This window comes from Melanaphis sacchari, unplaced genomic scaffold (genome assembly GCF_002803265.2).
Source record: "Melanaphis sacchari strain LSU unplaced genomic scaffold, SCAv2.0 Contig23_pilon_pilon, whole genome shotgun sequence".
Taxonomy (NCBI): domain Eukaryota; kingdom Metazoa; phylum Arthropoda; class Insecta; order Hemiptera; family Aphididae; genus Melanaphis; species Melanaphis sacchari.
Genome location: NW_020271114.1, coordinates 3,351,634 through 3,378,696, shown reverse-complemented (window position 1 = coordinate 3,378,696; position 27,063 = coordinate 3,351,634). Strand labels below are relative to the sequence as shown.

Sequence of the window (27,063 nt, the reverse complement as noted above, 5' to 3'; positions counted from 1 at the left end):
ATCCCCGAATATCTCTCACCCTGATGTGACTTTAGCGGCAGTGTACATACAGCTAGGTTGCAATGACAATTATGTCTAAACTATTAAGGAGTATCGAGATAAAATACTAAATTACACCCAACACTTATTGTCCGATATTGCTTACACTTTATTCTTATAGTGTTCTTACTTAAGCATAATAATAAATATCGACCACTGTGTGTCTGAATCAGTTTATATAGTAAATAAACTTGATGTACAAATATACAAAAACTATATATTTAAATTATCTGATACATAGTTATTCAACACAAACAATGAAAAAAATAAAATATTATTCAATACTTAATACAGGTAATATTACAAATAATTTAAAAGAAAAATGAGATAACATAAAGAAGTTTAAATAAAAATAAAAATAATATCAACCGGACGAAGTAGTTAACAAATTATACTATATGGTATAAAATATAAGTCTATTTATTTATTTAATATTTATTTATATTATTTTTTTCAAATTTAAAAACAAATATCATAACTATTGATCATAACTTTGAGTATTATAATTTATTGGATTTAATAGAATAAAATAAATCACTGTGTATTATTGTAGCTTTTTATAACTTTTGTCCTTAAATAGAATTTAAAAGAGTAACAAGAAATACCTTAAAATAATACTTAGTTACTTAAACAAAAGCAACTAAAATATAGTTATGATATTGTATTATTTACTCACGTATGTTACAGAAAATATCGAATATTTAAAACAAATACAAATTCAAATAGGTTTTGAATTTAAAAAAATAAATATCATTTTTATGTTTTTTGTTATTTAAACGTTATGCAATTTTAATGTTTTACGTGCATATATTTTTAAATGTTATTTAATTTCTCATTTTAAATTTAACACTAAAAAATAAAATTGTAAAAACCTATGAAATTGACCATACACATGAGAATTAATTGAATTACAGAAATAAATATATAATTAATAAGCTCATTTAACATTTAGAAAAATAATAATCAAACATTTTGGAAAATATAAATTTATAGTTTATATACGCAAGTTTATCAATTTTTAGTAATTTATATTTAAAAGGTTAAAATAAAATTAATTAAATTTAAATTTTTATTTAAATGCTGATCTATATTATTAATGTAAACGATTTTTATTACGTGTTAGTTACGTGTTATAAAGAATAAAAAATAACAAACATTTTTAATAACGGTATTTGTAACTATTTTGTTTCGTTATACATACCTATTATATGCGTTTATTTTTTATTATTAATCTTAAGTTATGTTATGTTTATTGATATATTTTGTTTAATGATACTAGATTTTTTTAAATATTTATTTTTTTTTTTTTTATATGTTATAAAATACGTTTTAAAACCTTAAGCATACGGGTATAAATTATTAAGTCTCGATATTTATGCACACAATAATATGAGCCTAAATTGACGACAAACATGATGCGGTGACGTTTGATAGTTCATTGTATTAAAATATAATATACAAACTTGACTATGTCAAATGAATTCATTATTTATAAGTTTTTTTTTAAACTTCAAAAGTTTGAATCCAACCATATCGAAATTCTAAAATCGCGAATAAAGTGTATAGCAATGGTTGTCTAAAAGTCTGACCCAAAAAACATTTCAAAACTACACGAAACTTTATATTTTTAAACGGAATTTAGGATATTATATTATGCTAAGTATATTGATTAAATATAGACACAAACGCATTTTTTACTTGTCCGTGACAATAGTTTATTTTGCGAAAACATTTTATTTTGTACAACTATACTATATTGTACTATTCGGTAAAACGACGTTTAATTTTGTACATACATATTAGGTATTTAAAATATTCATGTAAGCTATTTGTCCTTGCCGAGTTGAATTTCTCTAAATGTAAATATTAAACAAATAATTGACGTTTATGCGAACAATAAATACATACTATTAGGCGTTATTAATTAATTTCACGGCAAATCAATTGTTTTATGTTGTAAAAATGCCCGATGCGTTACTGATTGTTTATTGTATATTTGTGCAATTATGTATACGTATATGTGATTAAATTATATTGGGCATTTACAAATTAATATTCGGTGAGATTAACCGAGAACGTTATACAAACATAAAATTTAAACGCAATATTTTTATTTCATATTTAACGAAATGGTTTGATGAAAATATTCGTACGGTTTGTTAAGAAAATAAATACAATCACGTCTTTCGATATTAAAGATTTTTAATAGGATCATAGTATTTTATTAATTTTTCTTGTAATTTTTTTTTTTTTTTTTTAGTAATTAATATTCAAAATCGACCTTGTTGAATCCTTTGTAAAGTACTTTAATCTTGTTAGTAAAAAGAAGAAGACTTTAAGTTTGAAACTTCTTTCTAATTAAAAATACACTTCTTTTTGAAATATATTTTTGAAAATTGTTTTTAAGATTTTCGCAAACAAAGAACAACTTTTTTTTTAAATTATTTACTGAGACTTCTTGATGTTTAAAAATAATTTGAATTTATGCTTTTCGTAGTCATTTAAGGAGTCTAGAGACTACGTGTCTGTAATTCTCAGGAGCATTTGGTAGGCAACTTCTTATGCTTTGACTGTTGACTTAGTGGTTGTGTTATAGTTTGTAAATAATAATTGTTCATTAAAGTGAGGTACAAGTATAAAAGTACAGATTCCTACAATAAACGGGTGACTATTTTATGCATTTGTATAAATATGTATATTTATTCTGTAATAACGAGAAAATATTTTATTTTTTACTCAAATGAACAATTCTAATCATTCAGACAGAATGCTACTGTACTTATTCCAATTTTTATTACAAAAAAAATATTCAAATTCACAGTAAATTTACATGAGACAGGCCGAAACTCATTTTTAGTTGATTAAAAATGTTAGCTTGAAATATTTAAGTTCTATTTATTTTAATTCAAAAGACCAAGGTAAAAAAAAACTCAATCTTACCCTCTTAAAAGTTATGGATAATTATCGGAATTGGAATTGCGGCGTATTTACTGTTTGAATAATTAGAATGAATAGTTTTTTAGTTTTTGACTAAAAATATAATAGTCACAAATTCCCTTAACGTTTACAGTTTTGTTATATCAACCTAGTTGTCGCAGCTGTACTAATATTATATAATATTATATTATACGCAAATAAAAAACTGTTTTTATTTTCGATTTCGACAAACCTATGACCTAAATATGAACAAAATAAAATACTATAAGCTTATGTGTATAAAATTAAATTAAAATATTTTATTTATAAATAAATTAACTTGGAATTCAAGATTGAGTTTTATTTCTAAATTATGTGATTTTTTTGTATTTCGATCAGTTTCTTTAGATTTAGGGTTCTGAAAAAAAAAACCACTCACATTTTCCAGAAGTTTAATGTCGTATCGTAAAACTCTTTCTCGTTGAATCAATTTCAAAAGTAAAACCGTAAAAAGTTGGTTAAAAGACAATTCCATTTGATTTGACGTAAAGTTGGGAGATAAATAGTTTGTCCATACGAGTATATGAAATTAGTGATCTCAGGAATTTAAACCATTTCCAAATCTAATCAAAGTTAATCAGAGCTTTTAGAATATTAGTCTTCCGGAAATATTCTGGCTTACTCCTCAACTAATTTAAGCTAAGACTTTATGACGTGTCGATAATTATAAAACGCTATAGAACAATAAACTAAAAGTAATATTATTAGAGTTCTATGTTAACACTCGGCATTATGACTAGTGAGATCACTGATCAGTGCGATAAGTTATTGCCAATTATGATCTACAATGACGGGTTATCGTGACGACGTAACTCACTCGATTACCGCGCGGTAGGTATACTTTTATATTATGCATATCTAAGTCGGTAGTAGGTATGGTATGAATAATTAAAAAAAAAAAAGCAAAAACACAAAAAAAAAACTGTCATTAAAGATGCAACGTACATTAATATTCCTCATCGTACAAATAACCGTTAACGTTCGAAGCCTTTATTCATCGATAATGATATATGAACATATATACAAATACAGGTAGGAATACCAACGTATAATAATAACAACTATATAAATACATATAATAAATATGGCCACATCCTTGGTTTTACGTCTTAGTCTTTTATAGTTTTATTCCATAAGTGTTTTTTTTTCGAATTTCATAGACGTTCGCCTTGCCACATTTCAAATGAATAAAAATATATGATATATATGTATCAAACATGTACGCTTATACTTACGCTGAACCAATATACCTAAATGTATAACAATATACTATATATATATATATATATATATATATATATATATAATAATAATACTTAGCAATGATGAGGAATACGTGATATTATCTAAACATGTACAGGCCACAGTGTAGGTACACTTTATGTTATATTTTATAATTGCATTTAACATAAATCAAATACTATGATAGGGATTACTGTTGTCTGGTTTTACTAGTAGGTATCACAAATGTATTTATTCTGTGTTGGTTTAACGAGCGAATCGTTGTATAGGCAGTAGGAACTAGGCAGGTAAATAGAAATAATATTGACATATTGTACAAAATATGTACACGAGTATAAAATAATAATTTTTATTTTATCTATAGCTTGTAGTTTGAAGGATATTATATTTAATGTTGGAAAAGCTTATGAAAATAATTAATTTACATTAGTTAATTTAAATCAACGTTAAGTAATTAATACAATAGTTCAGTAAAAAATTAAAACAAAGAGTGCATGTTAATTAAATTGTATATGGTTTTTCCCATCTACCACTTAAATTATCTACAATTTTAAATGCAAAACAAGTGTTTTTAAACACATATTTCGATGGTTTTTATTTTACCTATTTTAAACACATATTTCGATGGTTTTTATTTTACCTATTTAACATAATTTAAGAAATATTTATAAGCTATTATAAGTATCCGAGTATTAAAAATTGATTGAAAAAAGAACTTGCCTAGCTTACTTTACGTAAGAAGCCTTAATATAAAGTGATTTGTTGACGAGTAATAAAATAAATCTAATATCTATATTACAGTATTTCAATATGGCTTTGAGTTTTATTTTAAATTTTATTTTTATAACTAATATTATGCGTTTAAATTATTTTTCTTTCATTCGTAATATTTTTAAATTAATGTATGATCTTTCCTAAAACTCGATAATGATATTGACAGCTTGATTTACTATTTATGCAATATGCATCATGTTACAACCCCGTTTACAATTCCTTCCCATTGCCGCTAGAAGTGGAAATCGAACCCCTTGTTTAATCATTTATAAAATTATAACTAAATGAATTATTATGATATTTAATTTTTAGCTTTATTTTGTTTGTTGCAATCTTTCTTAAGTCAATATTTATATTGTTTAATATGATTTGTAAAAATTGTAAGTGAAAAAAAATAACCCCCAATAAATAGTGGTAAATAGAAAAATATTATAATGTATTAGATGTATATCAAAATAATAGGATTAACAGATATTATATTAATTAAAAACAATAAGTAAATAAATTGTCATTGTGCAATGGATTACAATGAAATCTCTGAAGTAATCAAACACTAATTTAATTACAATAATTTATTAGGATTAAGTTACAATTCATAAATGAAATTTAAATTATTGTAATATTATTCATTCAATTTTTTTATGAAAATAATTCAAAAACATTAAACCTTTTGTACACGAAGTAAAATGTGTATAATTTCATATTATTAAATTGCTATTATTCAGAGTTTTAAAATTACATTTAAATATTACATTTCACGAAACAGAATAATGCTTTAAATTAATTAGCTAAACATACAAATATTTGCTTTGAAAAAACTGTATATATTAATATAAATGTATGTCCTTTATCTGTATTAGATCGGTTAAATACTTTTAAATTACCTTTATTTTTATATTTTTATAATACATTTAGCCATAATAATAAAAAAGCTTTGAATTCACATACACAATCAAAATTAAATTAATCTAAGAAATCAGTATATTTAGAAAATTAATTCAACACATAATATTGACTATACTACTCTACTATGTATATAATATGTACTTATAGTATATGAACAACATTTTTATTTTTATTTATATATAAATTAATATCCTTGACTATTTGATTTTATTTAAAATAATTCTTCTAAATTCTTATGAAAATGCATTCAACTACTAATGGTAAAATGTATTAAGTTATTAAATGCGTATATAGTAGAGAATAGAGCATTATCTACACTAATTGAGACAGACAAAGCTAAGAATAATCTAATAAACACTTAAATAATTATACATAATTATACATAATTTTATTGATAAATAAAAGTTAAATTATATAAGTTTTCATGTAAATTAATCAAATAAGGTTACAAATAATATTTAAAATGTAGGAAAAATTAAAAATATATTTAAATTTTTAAACATTTATTTTCGTCTACACGTTTTATTTGAAAGCAGTTTGTTTTCTTTTCAAATATATAGATCTATCGCACTTTGTATAGGTTTCTATAACAATTAGTGTTTGGTTGTATTGCTATTTAGGTTTGTTAATGTTCCCACATGAACATGAAACATGTGTTTCAATTGACTTCAAAAATAATTGTAAATGCATAAAATGCTTTAAAACGCATTTATTGAACATGTGTTTAAATTTCTAGAAATTTTGTTTTAGTTTCTATACCAACTATATGTTGAATCATTATTTAAAATCTGAGAACGCCCTCGGTCGACTCAATTTTTCACATAATTTTCTGACATTTGTTTATCTATATCACCATTTCTTTATCGTCAATTACGATAACTTCAATATATCATTTTATTAATATCCATATTTATGTATATATTTATTAATTATTAATTTTATATTATTTAAATTGATATTGTTCAATTAGCTTATCAGCAGTAATATTAAATATTTTTCTTTGACATTTATAAATCTTATCTAAAATTTATCAACAATAATAATGTTAGATGAAATTTGTATTTCGTTTATATTTATATATTCTTCACAATAATATAAATGATGTATATATTATACTAATCTATGTATACATAAAAATCTAATCTCTAAACGATTTTTACGACACTTCCGGTTAATTGGGTTGTAGACATATTCATTGTGCTCAAGTCGATGACGTTGCTGGTTATATGACGATAACTATTTCTCAGATCAATCGAAACGCCTAGTGTGTAACCAGCTTTTGACTCAAGCATACAGTTTAAAAATGATCAGTTAATTGTTATCGTCATTCAAACTATTCATTATAATCGTCAAGAATTATATACATCGAATATCCTTATATTTTCATGGTAGGTACTTATTATTAATATATTTACATATATCTTTAGAACGTTTCTATTCTATTAATTATATTGAAAGCACAAGGGTTTAGAAAAAATGTTCACCGATAAAATTCACTATTTCCCATTATAATTTTAAGTGTTTCTTAGAAAAACAGTGTTCATTTTTACAATTAAAAGTCTATTGGCTTCTGTTTTCAAAATATACTTAATAAAAATTATTTATTGACACCTTATTACGTATTTACCTAGTGTGCAAGTGTTTATACGTCTCAGTGACTCACTGATCTGATTTAATATCAAACTAATTAAATTGAAATAATCTATATGTAGGTTGTATAGGTATTTTCTTTATTAGAATTATTATATAGATAGAGTCACGGTGGCGCCAATCATAATTTACAAATACAATACATATTACATATTATATACAGCAATCAAAATACAAGTATTTTGAAGTTGGCGCAAATTGTTGCGATTTCATTTCAATTTAAAAATGGTAGATATTTCTAAGATGTCTGGATTATAAAGTATGTGTGGGCAATATAGTTTAAAAACAATTATAACCAAACTACATTTTATGTAATAATTAATAGTTACATACAAGTTTAAGTTGTTTTTAGTATAATTAATTTTACCTCAATAGCTTAATAGGTATATTATTATTATAATTATTATTTTAAATATTTAGTATTTATACTACACTTAAATCTAATTAAGTACACCTTTATTCATTATTAAAAAATGAAAATAATTTAAAAATAAATTTAAACATAGGTACTTATTCTATTATCAGTGAATCTAGTATGATTTATGCATTTCATAAAGATTTACTTTATAAAACTATACTAAAATTTGATACTTAATATAAGGTTTTTTTGGCTACCTATATATATATATATTTTACATAACATAATCTAAATTAAAATACTAATAAGTATTAGTTTCAAAATTAAAAAATAACTTCATTCTTTATTTAAAATGTATTTTACTGTCTTCTGTTAATTTCACAGCTTGTTTAATTTGTGTCAAATCGACGAACATTTTTACTTAATTTTCCAGTATAACATTATTAGGAATATAATATCAGTAAATAAAAATGCTGTTTACTAATTACCAATATAATAAAATAAGTAAAGTAAAATGACAAATTCATAATTAATATAATACAAAATAACGACCTTATATTTTAATTATTTATTTAAAATTAGGTTTATAAATACTGAGTAGATTACTAAGCATAGGTATTTATTTATATGTATAACGTTTGTCGTTTACAATATGTACCTACACTTTAATTTATATCTCCCCAGATCATCATAATTCAGTATTTTTCGATGTAATTAATTCTTCTAAAAAACGTTCAATAAATATAAATTACCAACAATTTTTGTAGGTGTATTATATTTTTAAATACTTTTAATAATTTTAGATTTTGAACGGTTATATATTTGATTTAAATACAACTATCATAGTGATAGTCAGAGGCGTATTTATGATTTTCCCCTAAAAAAAAAGGTCATCAGATAAAAAAAGGTTAGCCCAATAATATCTTTTTTTTCTTGATAATATTTTTCTAGCGCAGTGCCCCCTTTACAATTTGGCACCCGGGGGGGCGATTTCCTCACTTCGCCCCTCCCCCCATAAATACGCCCTTGGCGATAGTTCACAAGTTCAGTATGTTTAACTAATGATATATTTATCATAATTCGACGATAAAAAGAAACTTCAACTGCAGATGATCTATTATATATATAATATAAAGAGTATAGTCTTACATAATATATAACTACACACTCATATTGACAACGTTTCTATCATAAGTAATGTGTTATATTATTAATTTTATATTATATTTTAAATTTAATAGATGGGGTAGTATTGTAGAAATAACTGATTAATTAATAAAAACGTATCGTTAAAAAATTATATCCAACACCAATGATAATAATATTTGATAAATAGTTCCTAGTATTATAAATGATAATAATACCTAATAGTTAAGAAATAAATCACAAATAAATCATTAAAATCATGTTATACACTGTTTATACATATATTAGTTATTCATTATAATATATTATCAATTCAATATATTTTATAACTTTTTTTCCATAAAAATTTAATTTTTATATTTGTTTTTGTTAAAAGTACCTACTGATATATATTTTTGGTTCAAATAAATGTACAAATATTTTACAAGAAAATTTTCATTTTACCATACAATGACACAATCGGAAAATCATGTGCAAAGGCCGATTGTTATCAACATCGTGCAAAATGGTTACAAAATACATTAAAATAGTTATTTAAAACAGTGTAAGCAACAAAATAGGAATTTTTTGGAAATGTATTTGAAATAAAAAATACAAAATTGTTTGATGATTTAAATTACATTTACTGGGTACACTAAATATAAATTATATGCATAAAAAAGTATTTATTAATAACTATTGTTAAATTTACATAATAATTAATAATTTAAATTTAGTGATAAATAGATGTTTAATTCAATATAAGATGCATAGCATTTGGTTGTCATGTAACAAAAGGTGGCTATTGTTAGTTAAATGTCTAAATTACATATGTAATTGCAATTGATAAGTATTTACATTATTAATATACAATATTATCAAATACTATAAAATTATATGCAGAAATTCCAATAATTGTAGCAGTTGAGCTGTATAAAAACCATTTAAAAACAAAAACAATAAAATTATAAAAAATATGATGAATAAAATTTCCTGTCTAAAACTAATATAATTTTTATTATAGTAAATAAAAATTAGTAAATTTAACTTAATGTATTTTTCATTTTGTTAAAAAATAACAACCTACTTATTTAATATAACATGAAAATTACAAAATATACAATTTCAAAATATATAGGTACAGTGTAAAAAATAAAAATATATACCTATTTAATAAGCACACTTATTTTCCCAACCCTGATTGTTAGACACCAACGCCATACAAGATCGTTTAGTGGAATGAACCAGAGAAGTTGTTTAATCTATAGTAATATAGTATAGTAACAAAAATGTCATGTTTCAATAATTTGTGCTTATTATATAAGATTATATAATATACACCACTAATTACACTTTTTTATTTCAACTAATGTATACCATCATGAAACCATAAGCTTGATTAGAATATTAATATTCAGATACATACCTATATAAATATGATTGATTGATTTTTACATAGGAAGAAGCGTTATTGAAAAAAAAAACGTGACTATATATAAGGGATGAAATAATGTAATGCGAATCACGTCCCACCGCGCATGATATTATCGCCCTCACTTCGACCACTGTAGGACTGAGTGCATATCTACTGGTAAACCACTTATATAAATTCATTCCACGCCACAAAGACTAAAAATTGATTTTTCTCAAACGAATTTTTATAATTTATACATTATTTTTTTTTTAAATTTAAACCAATCCTTTTGTATACCGTGTTGCGAGACCCCGCCAAGTCCTTGACGGTCCAGCAACATATTGTATATACATACACGGGCTAATATGCGTATTATGAGTACCTACCTATACATATCACAAGCAGATTCTAATGAAACTGTAAAATTATTATTAAAATTTGCAAACAATTTCTCAGTCAACCACACACCATCGTTGTTACTTAATCTATATTATTCTATGATAAATTTATGTCATATTTTAACGTAATATTTTTATTTATTAACTAATTAGTAGGTATGTCAGAAATGCAATTTATTATCAGTGAACGTGGTCGATCACTAATTATGTATAAAATGTATAAATATTATTTGAAAGTACATTAATTCAAACTGACAAAAAGAAGTGGCGTTGTTGTATTAACTATTAAAAAAAGTTTCACATTATTACTCAATCAAAAAATATCAACATGACGAAATTAATAATAATAATTTTAATAAAACGATCATGACGAAATTAATAATAATAATTTTAATAAAACGATCATGACGACGAATTTTTCTAAGTATAAAATATGAATAAAAAAATATAAATTAAATTAAAAATACATATATTTTTTGAGGATAACCCACGTGGTGTCTTTTGAGTTACACTAAATGGTTTTAATATTTTTTGTAAAATGTTTTTAGGGTAATTAACTATTTGAGAAATTGACTGTTTCATTTTTTAGGGAAGTTTACATTGGTTCATTATTGTCAGCTCCTATTTACATTGTATGCGCGTGTGTATATGGTGGGAGGGAGGAGTTCCTCTTATTTAAATAAAAATATTTTACCGTATTCCTTCCAAATATATATTAAATAAGGAAACATTTAAATTTTCAGACAGGTAGTCACATTTTTTTCCAATTCAAACACTATATTTCGTAATTCCATCTATCACAGTTTTTATTTGATTTGAAGTTGTTATAATTTTTAAAGGCGCGGCAATCGTTGTAAAAACTGAAATATTTACATTAAATATAAATCACAGTAGTGTAGGTACTTACATATAAACATACTTATAATAAATTATTTTATTATTCTATAGATTGCTGTATCTACGTGATAATACCTACCTACACGTCATACAAATTACAATTATAGTACCTACATAAAACATATATAATATATACACCTAGGAACCTACGTATTTTTTCTACTTAATCTTAAATTATAAATTTTTTTCGAAACCCCGCCTTACTAAATTGGTTATAAAAATAATACATATTAATAAAAAATAGTCGAATAATCGCTGTAAAGTGTGGATAGGCTGTCAAGCTAAAGTTTGAAAGTTCGAAAAAGTAACAAAAATTTATCTAGATATCGCGAGGGTACATTAACGATTGTCTCAATTTAAGGGTACTTATGGATTGCGAATAAACGATAGGTAATATGAACGATCGAATCAAAAATCGGTTTTGAACAACAAAAAAAACAGTAGGTACCTACGAACCACTTTTCGAGCGGTTTTTTTTATCGTTAACATCGATTATAGTACTGTAACTTTTAATAAATAATATTATATAGTATTCTGTGGACGTCAAGCCGCAGAACGAATTTTATAAATCATTCGATTGCGGTGAAAAAAATAACATAATACAGATCACTGTGGTCTGCGACACGCACCGTAGTCGATCGACTTACATAGTTGTGAGACACCGGCGGCAGATGGCGTTCCACAAGAGGCCTAAAATGTATCTTTGTTAGAACATATTATTTACATATAATAGCCGAGAGGTACCCAAATGGGGTTACCACTACAAATTTGTACTAAAATTCAAAATAATGGTGTGCGAGCTTGCCGACGCACAGTAACTTTTTGCAAGCTTGATACACCAGCCGGCCCACTCCACGCCAATGGTACAGTATCGCGGTTACCTGGAAATACGCACGCTCGACCATATTATTGATACCGCGGCTAACATAACAATATAGAATGTGTTATCTGTGGACGTCACGTTATCACGTAACTCACCAGCAAGTCTGTGTCCTACGGGCTACGAGCGCCGCAAACAGTCGCTAATCATTATCATCATGATAACGTTGTACTTGGTACTTGTACGTTTTCCAGTACACAATTAGTATTTAGTACCTAACTAGTAACTATTTGGTAACTATTAACCTACGCAAGTACACATTCGCGTTTGGCTGTCGGTGCCGGCTGTCGTCGTTGTCGGCTCGAAGTAGAAGTCAACGATTTTGATTTCGGCGAATACGATAATTGTCTTACAATATGTATCGATGATCCGATAAATATAAATCTACTCCACTCGACAGACGGCCGTTTAAATCCAAGTATATCGCTGTTTGCTTTAGCACTTCACTCTACACGTCTACGTAGTACACATTCGTACGCATATTATCATGTAAAAATGTAAAATATAAAACGGATAACTTAGGGAATGCATGATATAATGTGACGTTTAAAGAAGTAAGTGAGCCTGTTTACTCAAAAGCCCTTGTGCTTTCTCGTTTTCACAATAATTAATTGTACCTCCGCTTTATTCGCATAGAAACGTTCTTGAGCTCTTAGTTATTTATGATCTTTTTAACTTACATTATTTTTTCTGTTTTTTTTTTTTTTTGTTTTCCATACATCCTTCTTAACGTATGCTCATAATTACTTTAACAATGCAGCTTTATTTAGCCAACACTGTCCAGACAATTGTGCACATTTAGTAGACAGTTGACATTACCAATATATATATGTGCAGTGAAAACCTGCAGGAATTATGGTAATGAAATCCACTAGCATGATTAGTTGTGAAATTGAACGGTTTTACACTCCGATGACGGTGACAATCTATAAGAGCTGCTGTGGTGGATATTATGTCCATTACCGAGTACTGCCAGGTTTGATTTTCATTATATTTAGTTGTGTTGTCCTTATTTATCAAAACATTGCAATAGCAGATAGAACAGTGTAGTTTTTTTATTAACAGATCCTAGACACTATTCCTAGTTACCAGATATAGCATAACTTTTTCTAAAATTTAATCAAAAAAATTTTTATACCTATGCTTAATATTAATATACCTACTTAAGTTTAGATATTATATATACTAAATTTTATAATAATTCTAGGTAACTACATAACGTTAGCTGAAATAAAGTATAGATTAATTTTTTTTCATATGCCTGTATTTAAGTTTTAAGATTGTTTTCTGTAGGTATTTTAATTTCTGCCAATATTGTTAAAATGATCATTAATAAAAAATGGTTAATTAATTTCTATGCTTATTGATTATCTTTCAATAAAAAAGTAATTTGTATGTCTATATTATTTTACTGGCAATATCTTATATACGTAATGTACAGTGCAAGCTAAATCTTAATATTAGCATAATAGATTCGAATAGTTTAGAATAAAAAATTGTACTTCCTTATTTTGATTCACGGACAAGTTCAGGAATTTTAATAGTAGGTACTAAGAATATTTTAAATCAAACTTTCAAAAGAATTGTCTAAAAAAAAAAAAAAATAAAAGTTGCTTTCTCGTGAGGAATTTCATAATTTTATAATCCATCTCATATTTTACAATATAGACTTCAATAAAGTATATCATGGAATATAATTTCTATTTGTTAAAATTAAATGAATTTTAGGAAAAAAGTGTTATGAAAATAGCTTCACCTTAAGCTTGGTTATTATTATTTTATTATTTTTGTTAGTACATAGTGAAAATAAAATGTTACTACTTAGAGGTATTTATTATATTGTATAAAACACTAATTACAAATGTTTAATAGTTTAAAATATTGGCTTTATAAACATTATGAATATATTGATCAATTCTACAGCCTAGAAAAGTCTGAACATACATAAAATGCTCTGTTATGAGTGTAATACCTTTCAATTATTTATTATCAACAACTCAAAATATTAGCTTTTTGTGTAGACCTTATATTAACGGTTCCCAAACTTTTAGTTTACGCCACCCTAAAAAAAAAAAAAAAAAATGACTTATGCCTCCTATTAATAAATAAATAACAAATTTATGTTATTTAATTATACAAATTTTTTTTGATAAAATAAATCAACAATAAATATTATTAAATTTCTATTTAAAGTATTACAACATTTTTAATTTTTATGAAAAAAAAAAACAACTATTAATATTAATATTTAATCTCAATGTGAATACTGTGGTCAAACACTGGCTGGATGTAGTAACTTTTCAACAATTTCCAAACTAAGTATAATCTTACAATATAACTGTATTTAATTATTATTGATTTAAAAATATCATTATTTACCTTGCATCTTATAATACTCGATAACCAAAAATTCTTACTAATTAAAATTGCATTCTATTTTTTGCTTAAACTCTTGTTAACTAAAGTTTATATAAATGTAGCAGGAGTTTAAAATTAAAGAAAATTAATATTTAAAAAAAATAATTGTTCTATTTTAGCTGATGTTACTTTATTTATTTTTATGTATAATAGTTTTAATAATCATCTTAAATCATTATTTGTACGTAATTGGTGTTTACATGATGTCTAATATTACAATACTAATGCATTGCTATTTACCATCTTTTAAAATATATATAATTTTGAACGAATTTGAAATAAAGTAATGTTTGATGAGCGTCATGATTTGAAAATGATTTTATTAATTTTAGTAAAATTAAATTTACTACAAATTATTAAAACATTTGAGCTACAGACTAAAAAAGGTGAGTTCATTTTCACAAAATGCTTATTGCATGTATACTATTTAGAGCTTGGTTGCTCAGATGTTAATGCATTTGTATATATATTTTTTCAACTATTCTAATTATTAATAATTTGGTATGAATAAGTTGAATATTAATTTGTTTACAAAAATCAATGGTAATTCAACTATTTAAAGTATTGAATATTTATTTTTTTATGAATTAAAGTTCAAGTATCTTTATTATTAAAAAAATTTTAAGGTTATTATGAATTTTTGTAATAATATTATAAAAGTATTCATTTTTTTTATCTTAAAATTGATAAATATTAGACTAATTAAGTTAAAATTTGTTAGATAAAAATATTCCTATTTACTGAATTCTAATTGAAGTGCTGGTAGGTAAATGGTTTTAATTACAATAATCATGAATGTTTTTTATTTTAAATAAACTATGTTTTGAGTAAAAAATGATCAGCACATTTCAGTTTGGGTTTCAAGCAAGTTAAGATGGTACATGTTTTTATATTTAACATTACAACATACCAACATTCTTCACTCAGATAAACAAAGTGAAATGAATGCCATTCCAGAATTTGTTTAATATTTTAATTGTAATTTTGATAATTGTTTAAGACATTAAAGTATTTTAATACCATTTAGTTTATTTAGTTTTAAGAGCAACATCAGATTCCTAAGGTTAATTGTTAATATGTAATAAAAACAATTCTGAATAATTATTGTTTTTTTAAATATTGTGTGCATATTTGATAATAGTCAATAGGTTGTATTTTTATGCATGATGTGTATAGGAAAAATTTCTGGTTTAGTATTTAATATGTATTATGTACTGTTATCAACATTATGTCATATTGAGTACGATAAAAAACTATATTATTTTAACATAGTATTATGGATTTAAAATATAATATATATACTTTTTACTAGTTTTCATAATCAATTGTTCTTTTGATAAGACTTAATACTCAAATGGCCTTGAAATTTAAATCAACTCAAAACATTTTCATTGGCATGATATTAGTGTGATTAGAATCATGATTTACAAGAATTACTTTAAAATTGATTTAACAGTAATTGTAAACGTAAATTTGGCGTCATTCAAGAAGTCGTCCAGTAATTATATTGTGTACTCATACACAATCGTACTTCATAGTAGAATCTCAATAGTCATACCACAGATAAAATAAAATCTTCAATCATAATACTCAGTACTCGTACATCAAGTCCTTTTGCTTTGACTTTGGTTTCCGGTTAGCTTTCCAAATTAATTTTCAGTTATACAATTTATGATGCTAATAAATAATAATAATGATAACAGTTGTTGAAAAAACACTGATATCACATCAAATAAATTCAACTGGTGCTATTAAATATTTCAAGATAATAGATAATAATTTACTAAAGGTACTAAGATACTCTAAATTTTAGAATTACTAGGTAATAGGTATTGTGGTACAAGTACTCATATATATTATGGTATGAGTTTTTATTTTGTATGCATAATAATAACTAATGAAGAATATAAGTAAAATGACTACCCTCATTTTAAAAATGACGTGTAGGTACTTCAATAAGTATTACATGAATAACAATTTAGTAATTATATGCTGGTGAGTAAACACAATTTGTAATGATATATCTTTTGTTGGTTCTAAACTTAAATAAAGAAATCACATTTTGATGCTTTCAATTAAAAATTATTAATTTTTATTTTTATTTATGCTTATAAATAAATAATCAAAAACATGAACTATCAATAATATTATAGGTATTTATTCAGTAAATTTAACATTCCAAATAAAAATATATAACAGTATTGACTAAAATATTTATCTAAACAGCGATAACAAGACGTGATCCCATAAAGTTATAATTATTACTATTAACAGCAGATGAATATAATAAATTGAGTTAATTATTAACACTTAAATACTTAATTAACTCTGACTTAAAGTCTATCTGTTTAGAGTGCTGGAAAAACACAATAATGTTTGATTATTTACCTATTAAAAACCATATTATTTAGTTGTGTTAGTTAATAATTTATATATTTTCTATCCAAATTTTTTATCAAACATATGTTGCAACAATAGAATGTATTTAAAACTGATGTACAGCATGATCTATTTAAATGTCTACTCCTATTGGCTATTTTTGGTTTTAAATTGTTTATTTATATTATTCTTTACAAAATTTAATATTGTAAAATAACATTTTTGAAGAAAAATGTCAATAATTTTTTATCATTATTATTTTTTAAGTTTTTACTTTGAATTACAATACATAAAAATCAAAATTCAAATGAGTGGTTAATTAGTTGTTAGTAGTTGAATAAGGAGTTGACTAACATTTTGTAGGACACTCCAGCTTCACTACTTCATTTATTTAAACTTTATTAATTAATTACCCGTTTAAAATTTGATTTTTATGTATTCTAGGTATTCTGAATAATATTCTGCTTTAAAATATGAAATTAAAAATGTATGTTATCATTCAAAAAAGTAAAAATTGGTAAAGATACATTTTTTCTCCAAAAATAATGTTTGGCAATGACATAAAACAATGTGAAATATTTTTAAAAAAAATATTGAAATAGTTGTAATAAATACATTATTATACAATGTAATAAATTACATTGTATAATAATATTTACAATTTATTCTACTTTACACTAATAATTAAACCTAATTTTTAAAACTATACAGTACTCAAATGATTTTGTTACTATTTTTATTATCTAATCTAAATAATTTTTATGATTATTTAAATATATTTATTTATTTTTATAGATTCAGGTACGGATGGGGAAAGCCAGAGCGGCAGCAAAGAGCAGCTTAGCGAAAGAAAAATGCCTAAGCCTCCTCCTATTTCCACCATTACGTATAAGGTAATGTATTAACTTTCAACATTTTATCTTATTTTTGTTTAATACATAGGAAGTTAAAATTTCTCAGGTTGAAGCATCAGACACATTAACTTCAGTTGCTGCTAGATTTGATACAACACCATCTGAGTTAGCCATACTTAATCGGCTGTCATCACGCACATTATTTCCTGGTCAGATTCTTCGTGTCCCTGATAAAAAGCGAATATCTGTGTCAGAGTCTGATGCGTCTCAAGTAATTTTCAACTTATGAATTATGAACAACTAAGATTTTAAAATGTTTCACTTTATTTTTAGGGAGGTCTTAGTAATTTAGATTTATCCGAAACTAACAGTTTCACATCGGCTGATGGAGAAAGTAGACCTGGATCTGGGCCTTCAACTGGCAACGATAATAAAGATATCATTGATAGAAGAGAAGATGGTATGATATATTAAATATTACTAATTACTCTAAAAATCATACTATTGTCTAAAACTTTTATAAATTTTAAAAATCAGTTTATAGTTTATTATTGTAATAATATAATAATATGATGTAAGGTATTTGTGAGTTCCACATTAATTAAAAGTAATAATTAATAAAAAGAGGAACAGATTGTTATTAAAATAGGTATTTTGTATAGTTGAAACGTTAAAATTAAGTATGTTTCATACAATTTTAAATAAATTTATACTTATTTTATTTTTAATATTAAAATATTTTATTGACGAATAATTTTATTAATATTTCCTGTATGCTGTACATATTGTATTTTTATTATTTTATCTGAACAAATGTGTATATAATTTAAACAACTATGGAAAATTTTAGAATTTATGTTGTTTAAAAATATTTTCTTCATGGTAAAAATTACAGAAAAAAAATTATTATCTTATTGACACTTTTTTGAAAAAAAAAATAGTAATAAAAACTTTAATATAAAATTAAATATTTAAATAAAAAATTTGGTTATGTTTCTACTAATATGATTTTTATCAATTTTAAATAAGTATATATAAAGTTATGAACAAATATATATTTAAGTACTTTTATTTTTATATTAAATTAAAATTTGTTCTTTAGTTTGAACTAATAAGTAATATAAAAAAAGGATCTTCAAATATTTTGTAAATAATTGTGTTTTATTTTTATGTATTTTTTATTTCAATTTAAAAGTTAAAAATTTTAAAATAACACATGAAAAGACTGAACACTTGTTTGTGGACCCAAATAAAATTTGTATTGTCAATAATTTAAAACAGGTTTCCAAAATAGTTTATATGAACTTCTTAGGATTAATTCTGATCTGCAAGGGGTTAATGTCAATGAAAAAAAAAAAAAAATTGGGAGTGTATGAAGTTATTAAATGTCATCAGAGTTATTAAATCAAAAACACATGTATTGTAAATTTTACGAAAAACATGTGTACGACAATGTGAACAATAAACAGCATTTAATATTAGAGCATCAAACTCACTCCTCTCATTAAAATTATAATTTTTTGCATGTTATTAAATTTAATTTGCATTTCCTGTTATTCAAATAATTAAAAAATTATTAAATACTGTCATTATCATAACATTGTCATTCCACAATAAACCCTATTTAATTAAGTAGCTTCGTGTAAGCTATTAAAAACACCATTACATATATTTGTGAAAATTTAATATTAAGGGTTTATGAAAGTTGAAAAATTTGACATGTGATCTTTAGGGAAACTCTAATTTAAAATATCAAACATATATTATTTTGTCACATTAGAAAATTAACCAATTAAATACCATATGTGGATGTATCTTATAATTCTCTGTTGGTTATCTAGCAATGACAAATTTATTATTATTTATTACTGCTTACCTTTGTTTTTGGTATGTGTATACATGCTGTTAGGCACAAATTACTGTGATAAAATAATATTAAAATGAAATCATTTCAATATAATTTGAATGAAATATTATATTTGCGAAAAAATGTGTAAAATCTTGTAGAAAAAAAAATCAAAAATATGCAATAATAAATTTTTATACCTAAATAATATGAAACATATTTGTATTAAACTAGAGACTTAATTTAAATTCATTTCTTGCAATTATATAATTTTACAAAATTCTGAGCCTTGATCATTATACAGTGGTTATTTTACTGAAATATGGTATCATTCTTAATTATTATATTCATATGCACATTTTTGTAGGAAAATATACAATCCATTGATTAATAAATTCGGCAAAATATTTGTTGATAAAGCAAATTTAGTTTCAAGTATTTTTATGTTTTCCAGTTTTAATAATTTTTTTATACCATTAAAATATTTAAAGTATTTTTAATATATTCTCATTTTTAGAATTTTTTTTATGAATGTGGCACCACTTATATATTATCTACATTATGTATAATAATTTGAAATATAAAAATTGTATACAGAATATAGTTATTATTTAATTATGTTTTATTCAATATTTAATAAAAATAACATTGTTTAAGTAGTATTCTATTTAATATCAGGAATTAAGAAAACCTTGTGTGATATGAGTAAAGGTCTGATCCTGAAACACCTCTGTATCACTACATTAAATTATAAATATTGAATATAATGTGTGCAATTTTTATTATTGATATAATAAATTAGGTCATTAAAACTATGAACATAAAAATTTAATTAATTTCGCATGTACACTGTAATTCTTTGTATTTGTCATGTGATTTTTAAGTAATAAGCATATTATCTCCCAGTATATAATTACAATTTACATAAAAACTGTTATGTGTGTAATGTAGACATAATATTGTTAAAACAATCCGTAATTATTTAATTTAAAATAAGGAGCATTTACTCTGTGTTATCTTACTGATGGTATTGCTCTCAAGTACAATGAGCTTATACGCAGTTATTATAATATGACTGATTTTAAAACTCTTATCTGCTTTAACAACTATACATGTTACAATTTGATACTAATATCAGTAATTAATTTGAGTTTTCTCTCTTAATAATTAATAATGTCATTCACAGTATTATTTTAATATTTCTTGCTTATGTAAAACAAATCAAAGTGGTAATTTAAAAACTGTTTTATGATTTTAAATTGTTATATAAATATTTATGTAGTATTCCATTTAATAAAATGAGAGGCATAGTTATGTCTCCAAAGTATCTCTTACAACATAAGGGTTATGTATATTTTGGTATAAGAATCTAAAATTATTTAATTTAATTTTTGTCTTGTTAGACATTTAAAATTTTTAGACAATGACTTATTCAGTAATTTATTGTTGCAGACATGTTGGACACATTACGGCCTTCTTCTCCAAAACCAGGTCATCCAGAACGTATTGGTTCATCAGTATCTCCTTCATCAGGCAGATCGCATTCGCGCGGTGTAGAAAGGTTCCTCAAAATAAATGTCAGACACATAACAGATGGACAAGTATGATAAAAATTATATTTACATATAAAAAACTAGTAAAAATGATAATGCATTTTTCTTATAGGGTGTAGTAGGTGGTGTATTATTGGTTACTCCTAATGCTGTCATGTTTGATCCAAATGTCTCTGATCCATTGGTTATTGAACACGGGCCCGAGTCTTACGGTGTCATAGCTCCTATGGAATTTGTGGTGAACGCTGCCATATATTATGATATAGCGCACATGAGAGTTGCTGGACCTTACCAGTCAACTGGGTATGTTATTTAACATATTTGAATTGTGAGTAATAGTCATGATTTGTATATCCAATTGTTAAATCATTTTAGGAATGAAAATGAGAACATTACAAAACCAGCAATTTATCATTTATCTCCGGTTCTTAAATCTGAAATAACAGAAGACAGTGAACATAAGTCCCCAACAATGTTAACTACTATGCAAACTGACTCATTGGACAGTGCAACATTAGATTTACAGATATCTCCTGGAGGTCGAACTGATTCTCTCTTGGCTAAGGATGAAACTTTTCCAGAACTTAGGTAATTTTAATTATACCTATTTATTTTATTTCATACTATATTTTAGTTAAAATATTTTTAAAAATATTTTTAGATCTTCAACTGAAGATGAAGAAGAAGATGGTAGCATTTGTTCATGCAATGCACAGAGAAATGATGGAGCTGCATTTCCAAAAGCATTTGATCGTGATTTAGTCACACCAAGTCCTATGAATAGATCTAGCGATGCATTAGTTAGTTTTTTAAATAATTTTTTGTCTAACTATTAATTCAATAAATATTTTATTTTTATTTTAGAAGAGGTCAGATAAAGAATTGGCTATTGAAAACATTAGTAATGAAGATGATAGGCCACTTTCTTCAATGTCAGCAGAACAAGATGCTGTTTGTAGTATACGTAATATGGAACAGCGCAGGCAATCTTCGATTGACCAACACTGGGCAATGCCAAATAAAGTCAGATCTCTCGACGACGAACCTCCAGTTCATCACGCAGTGCAAGGTATTAATTTATCAAATGTATCTATTAATTGTGTATAATTTATCTACAATTTGTAAAAAAATGTCTTAATACTTTAACAAAAATGTAATTTTTGGAGTTATATATGAAGTCTTAAATTAATAATTATAGTAATAATTATATTAATTATGTATTCTAGAAACAGTTGAAGACTCCGAACCATCAAACGGTTATCTAGTAAAACAATCATGTCATGATTCGGGTATCGATATTCGAGATCCACCTGTATTACCAATACCTCGTAAAACTGTTTATTCTGATGCTGATATACTTTTATCAGAATCTGAATTTCTTCCACCAGTGCCTGTTTTACCATTGTCTTCAGACCATCTTAATGATACTGTTCAACTACGTAAAAAGAAAACTACATCAGTGTCATTTAGTTTGGAAGATTCTAAGGAACCGGATTCTGCAGGTGCAATAGAGGTTCAAAAGGTTGACGAACAAGCTGAAAAACAGGCTCAGGAAACTAAAAAAAATAAGGTAGATAAACAGTTGTACTGTTTTTTATAAAGTTACCAAAAGATGAAAAAATATATAACAAATATATTTTTATAAGATGTTGAAAAGGCTTTCTTATCCTTTGTCTTGGATGGAAGGATTCACGGGTGATAAAGATAGTGAAAAAGAAGCATCAGTACCATCTTCAGCCGAATCATCTCATTTATCACATTCATCTAGTGTATTCTCTAAAGTTTTTTCAAGGTAAATATCTATACTTAATTTTAAACAATTTTAAACACATCACTTTTCTTTATTAATATTTTTAAGCATCTTTTATACATTAAATAACTAATGTAGCTTATAACAATTTGTTTAACATGGCACTTTTGTAAATAAAATGCGTACTAAAGGTATATACACACTTTTTTTATTATACACTATTAACTAGCATCTCCGTAGGAGAAGCTTCTATAGTTTTCATATTTTATTGTTGGTATTATTGAATTTTGCCAGGAAAATGTTGTTATATTGTAAAGTTAAAATGTTATAAGTTTATCTACTTTATTTTGAAATGAATATGAGTATACATGTTAAACAACTATTATTAATTTTATCACTCTTGATGATGATAATCAACATAAGCTTTTTTTATTTATATTTTATTATTTGGACTTTTTGGGAAAGCAATTTTTATCTCAAGAATTGTATTTAAGCATTTGTTTAATGCTAATTTGAAAGCATTATTGATTTGAAGCTATTAAACTTTAATAATATTATTTTTGTTGCCATAATTATACACTTCAGTGAAATGTAGTTTACCCAACGATTTTAATATTAGTTGGGCTTACATTAGTAGTTTGTATTATTAATAATGTTTTATTTATTTTTTGTTATTGTTAATAATTAAATATCTATTTATTTTTCCCCACACAACTTTTGCAAAATTGTATTTCCCCAAATAATTCCTTTAAATTATTACTTTTGATGATTAATGATATAGAAAACTAAAAGTCTACTACTTAATGTTAGTTTGATTGAATTCGAGAAAACTAATTTAACTCATTAATAGGCTAAAAATCAAGACTTGGGATTGAATTTAAATGAATTCTTTATTAGTTGATATTTGTATTTATAAGAAAATATGAAGAGAATAAATAGAATCAGAGTTAATTAAATAGTGTAGTATGAGGATGTGATGATAATTTTGTATTATTGCTAAGCTCACCAATAAACATGGTGACTGATTTTGGTTCGGGTCTGTTCCTAATGAAAACACCGAGCGAGGAGAGTGGGCGATTCCAGTTCCCGCCACCTCAGGACTGTTCGCCCGCCCCGCCTTCGGCCACCCCATCTAAACGAGAAGGCCTCGCTAGCTTCTCACCGTCTTCAATTATTAACAGCGTAGGGTAAGTGGTCACACACTGTACCCCTAAATGTCTATCTGTCATTGATATCATGGTGATGTTATGTGTGTCCCTTATCCTGCCACCAAAACCACCTTATGTAGTATTTTAATTTTAATGCAAGTTCTAGTTTTAATGCATCAATTATTTTAATCATTATATTGCCATACAACTATTATCATTATTATTATTTATATTATTTTTAAAATTTATATTTTATGTACACTTTTAAATTATTGTAATCAGTTATATTTAATTATATTATGCTAAAAATTATGATATTATAATTACCTTTAAATCATATATTTTTTGAATTATTAAAAAGTTGCTTTTTTCTTTTTAAATTATTATATTGTGCTAAATTATTATTTTTAAGCCATCATTTTTACTATAATTTAGCTTTGCTGATTTATTAGCTAATTTGTTTACAAAAAAAATATACATTTTGTACATAATCAAAATTTTACTTTATTTTTATTTTGTTTGTTAATACAAGTTTTTAATGGTTATAGGCGTTCATCAGTCACTACATTTATACGCCAACAACACAATAGCTCAAACAGCCGTTCAGATAATCAGAGCACTTCAAAAACTATGCAACCTAAATTAGATTATCGAAGTATGGTATCTGTAGATGACATGCCTGAACTTTTTGTATCTTTTGAAAGTAAGTATAGAATATTTTTTTTTTGCAAACACACATTTTTCCTTCTTATACTAAATAAGATTTTTTTCAACAGAATTAATTCCAAGACCCGTCCATACATTTGAAGAACCACCACCTCTTTATTTAAGACTTCGAATGGGTAAACCAAAAGACAAGAAAATACCAAAGTCAACACCAATTATGTCATATGGCAAGAAAAAAATGAAGCCAGAATATTGGTTTAGTGTTCCTAGAAACAGGTAATGTTAATTACCTATTTATTATTTACAAAAATAATTCTAAATTATCATACCAAGAAATTTATTAGTAAAATTACTTAAATTTGAATGTCTTATAATTATTTTTTATATTATTGTATCGCTTATAAAAAATTCATTGTATAAGAAAGTTTAAATTTCTATTTATGAATTAAATTGCAAATCACTTACTAAAAATCTATATATAATTTAAAATAAGTTAAATTTTCATCCTTTATTAGCCAAAAATAGATTAAAATGTAAAACTGTTCAATCAATAATAATATTTTTAATGTTAATAAATAAAGCATACTGCTCACTGATCACTGCTATTTTTTCATACAAAATTTAAAATTTTCTAAGTAATACTTATTGGTTTTTAATTTTTAAATAACCCAAAATTAAGAAAACTTTATTTTTCGATTAGTTTTACAAAATTATAAGTGTTTATGTTTATTTATAAATTTGTTGAGATAACTTTTGATATTGGATTTTAACTTTTAATACATGTTAATAAAAAGTTATAAATATTTATAATAAGAAATGTTTTACCTTTCAGTTAATTTAATTAAAAATAATTTTGAGGTATCATTTTAGGGTGGATGACTTGTATCGTTTTCTAATGTTATGGGTCCCCCTCTTATATGGTGACTTAGATGAAGAAATAGTAGCATGTCGCGGTTTTGAGTTGGTCGAATCCGACACAGAATTGTGGGAAGAAGCAGAAACACCGCCCGGTGATACTAGCGATAAAAAGCTAGACAGAAATGAAAGCGAAGCTGGTGATCTCACACGAGAATCCTGGGAGGTAAGTTCATACACTTCAACATTTAATTTTATAAACCAATCTTAAATATTTAATGCAATCTACATTGATGGTATATATAATTCATGATTCATGATATTTAGTTTCATGTGCCAATTATATGCGTAATTAAGTATTACAAGGTGTCCCCTGTTTTTAAATTAATGTTTTTCTATAAAAGGTGTTAAAAGCGCCATATTCAAAATTGTATTCAATGCTGAAGACTCAGGCCGATCAATTCGGATCGTCAGATTCGCAGGCAAATAACGAGGTACACTGTTAGTTATTAACAGAGACCTATACAAAAAATAATTTGCTATTTAGTCAGATATAGTGGTAGTGGTAATGTAAATGGCCAATTTTTTTCTCTAAATGTAATCTTAAAAAACTGACCATTTCACATAATTGCATTATAGCTATAATTATTAGTAAGCATATTATTTCACAATACTGAATTGTTTGTCGAGCCATTGATGGCAATTTTGCACAATTAATATTTAGCACATAATTATATCATTTCGAAATTATTATATTTTTAGATTATATCATTATCTTATATACGTTTGGTGCTTTTACATTTTAGTTGTAATGTACCCCTTAGTTTTTAAAACACTAAGATTATTTGATAAAGGCTTTAACATAGTTTAGTGCTTCATTAAGCGATTTAGCTGCTTTCATTGTTAAAATCTATTGGATCGATTTTTATCAAGTA

General features: G+C 24.9%; 1 protein-coding gene across 14 annotated transcripts in view; it reads left to right on the top strand.

Moving 5' to 3' along the window:
* Positions 1-27,063, top strand: part of LOC112594679 (oxidation resistance protein 1) — a 170,084-nt gene that overhangs the window by 127,963 nt on the left and 15,058 nt on the right. For 6 of the 14 annotated variants that reach the window (XM_025339607.1, XM_025339613.1, XM_025339606.1 and 3 more), the window contains 15 exons: positions 18,252-18,349; positions 18,417-18,581; positions 18,644-18,770; positions 21,609-21,757; positions 21,822-22,012; positions 22,085-22,297; positions 22,371-22,509; positions 22,574-22,778; positions 22,936-23,279; positions 23,356-23,501; positions 24,461-24,646; positions 25,156-25,310; positions 25,384-25,549; positions 26,144-26,354; positions 26,533-26,622. In XM_025339607.1, coding sequence (XP_025195392.1) covers positions 18,252-18,349; positions 18,417-18,581; positions 18,644-18,770; positions 21,609-21,757; positions 21,822-22,012; positions 22,085-22,297; positions 22,371-22,509; positions 22,574-22,778; positions 22,936-23,279; positions 23,356-23,501; positions 24,461-24,646; positions 25,156-25,310; positions 25,384-25,549; positions 26,144-26,354; positions 26,533-26,622 — 2,585 coding nt within the window. Of the gene's footprint in view, positions 1-13,083; positions 13,214-13,419; positions 13,636-16,970; positions 17,073-18,251; positions 18,350-18,416; positions 18,582-18,643; positions 18,771-21,424; positions 21,516-21,608; positions 21,758-21,821; positions 22,013-22,084; positions 22,298-22,370; positions 22,510-22,573; positions 22,779-22,935; positions 23,280-23,355; positions 23,502-24,460; positions 24,647-25,155; positions 25,311-25,383; positions 25,550-26,143; positions 26,355-26,532; positions 26,623-27,063 lie in introns of those variants that run through there. The other 8 variants (XM_025339615.1, XM_025339617.1, XM_025339618.1 and 5 more) reach the window with 8 other exon arrangements.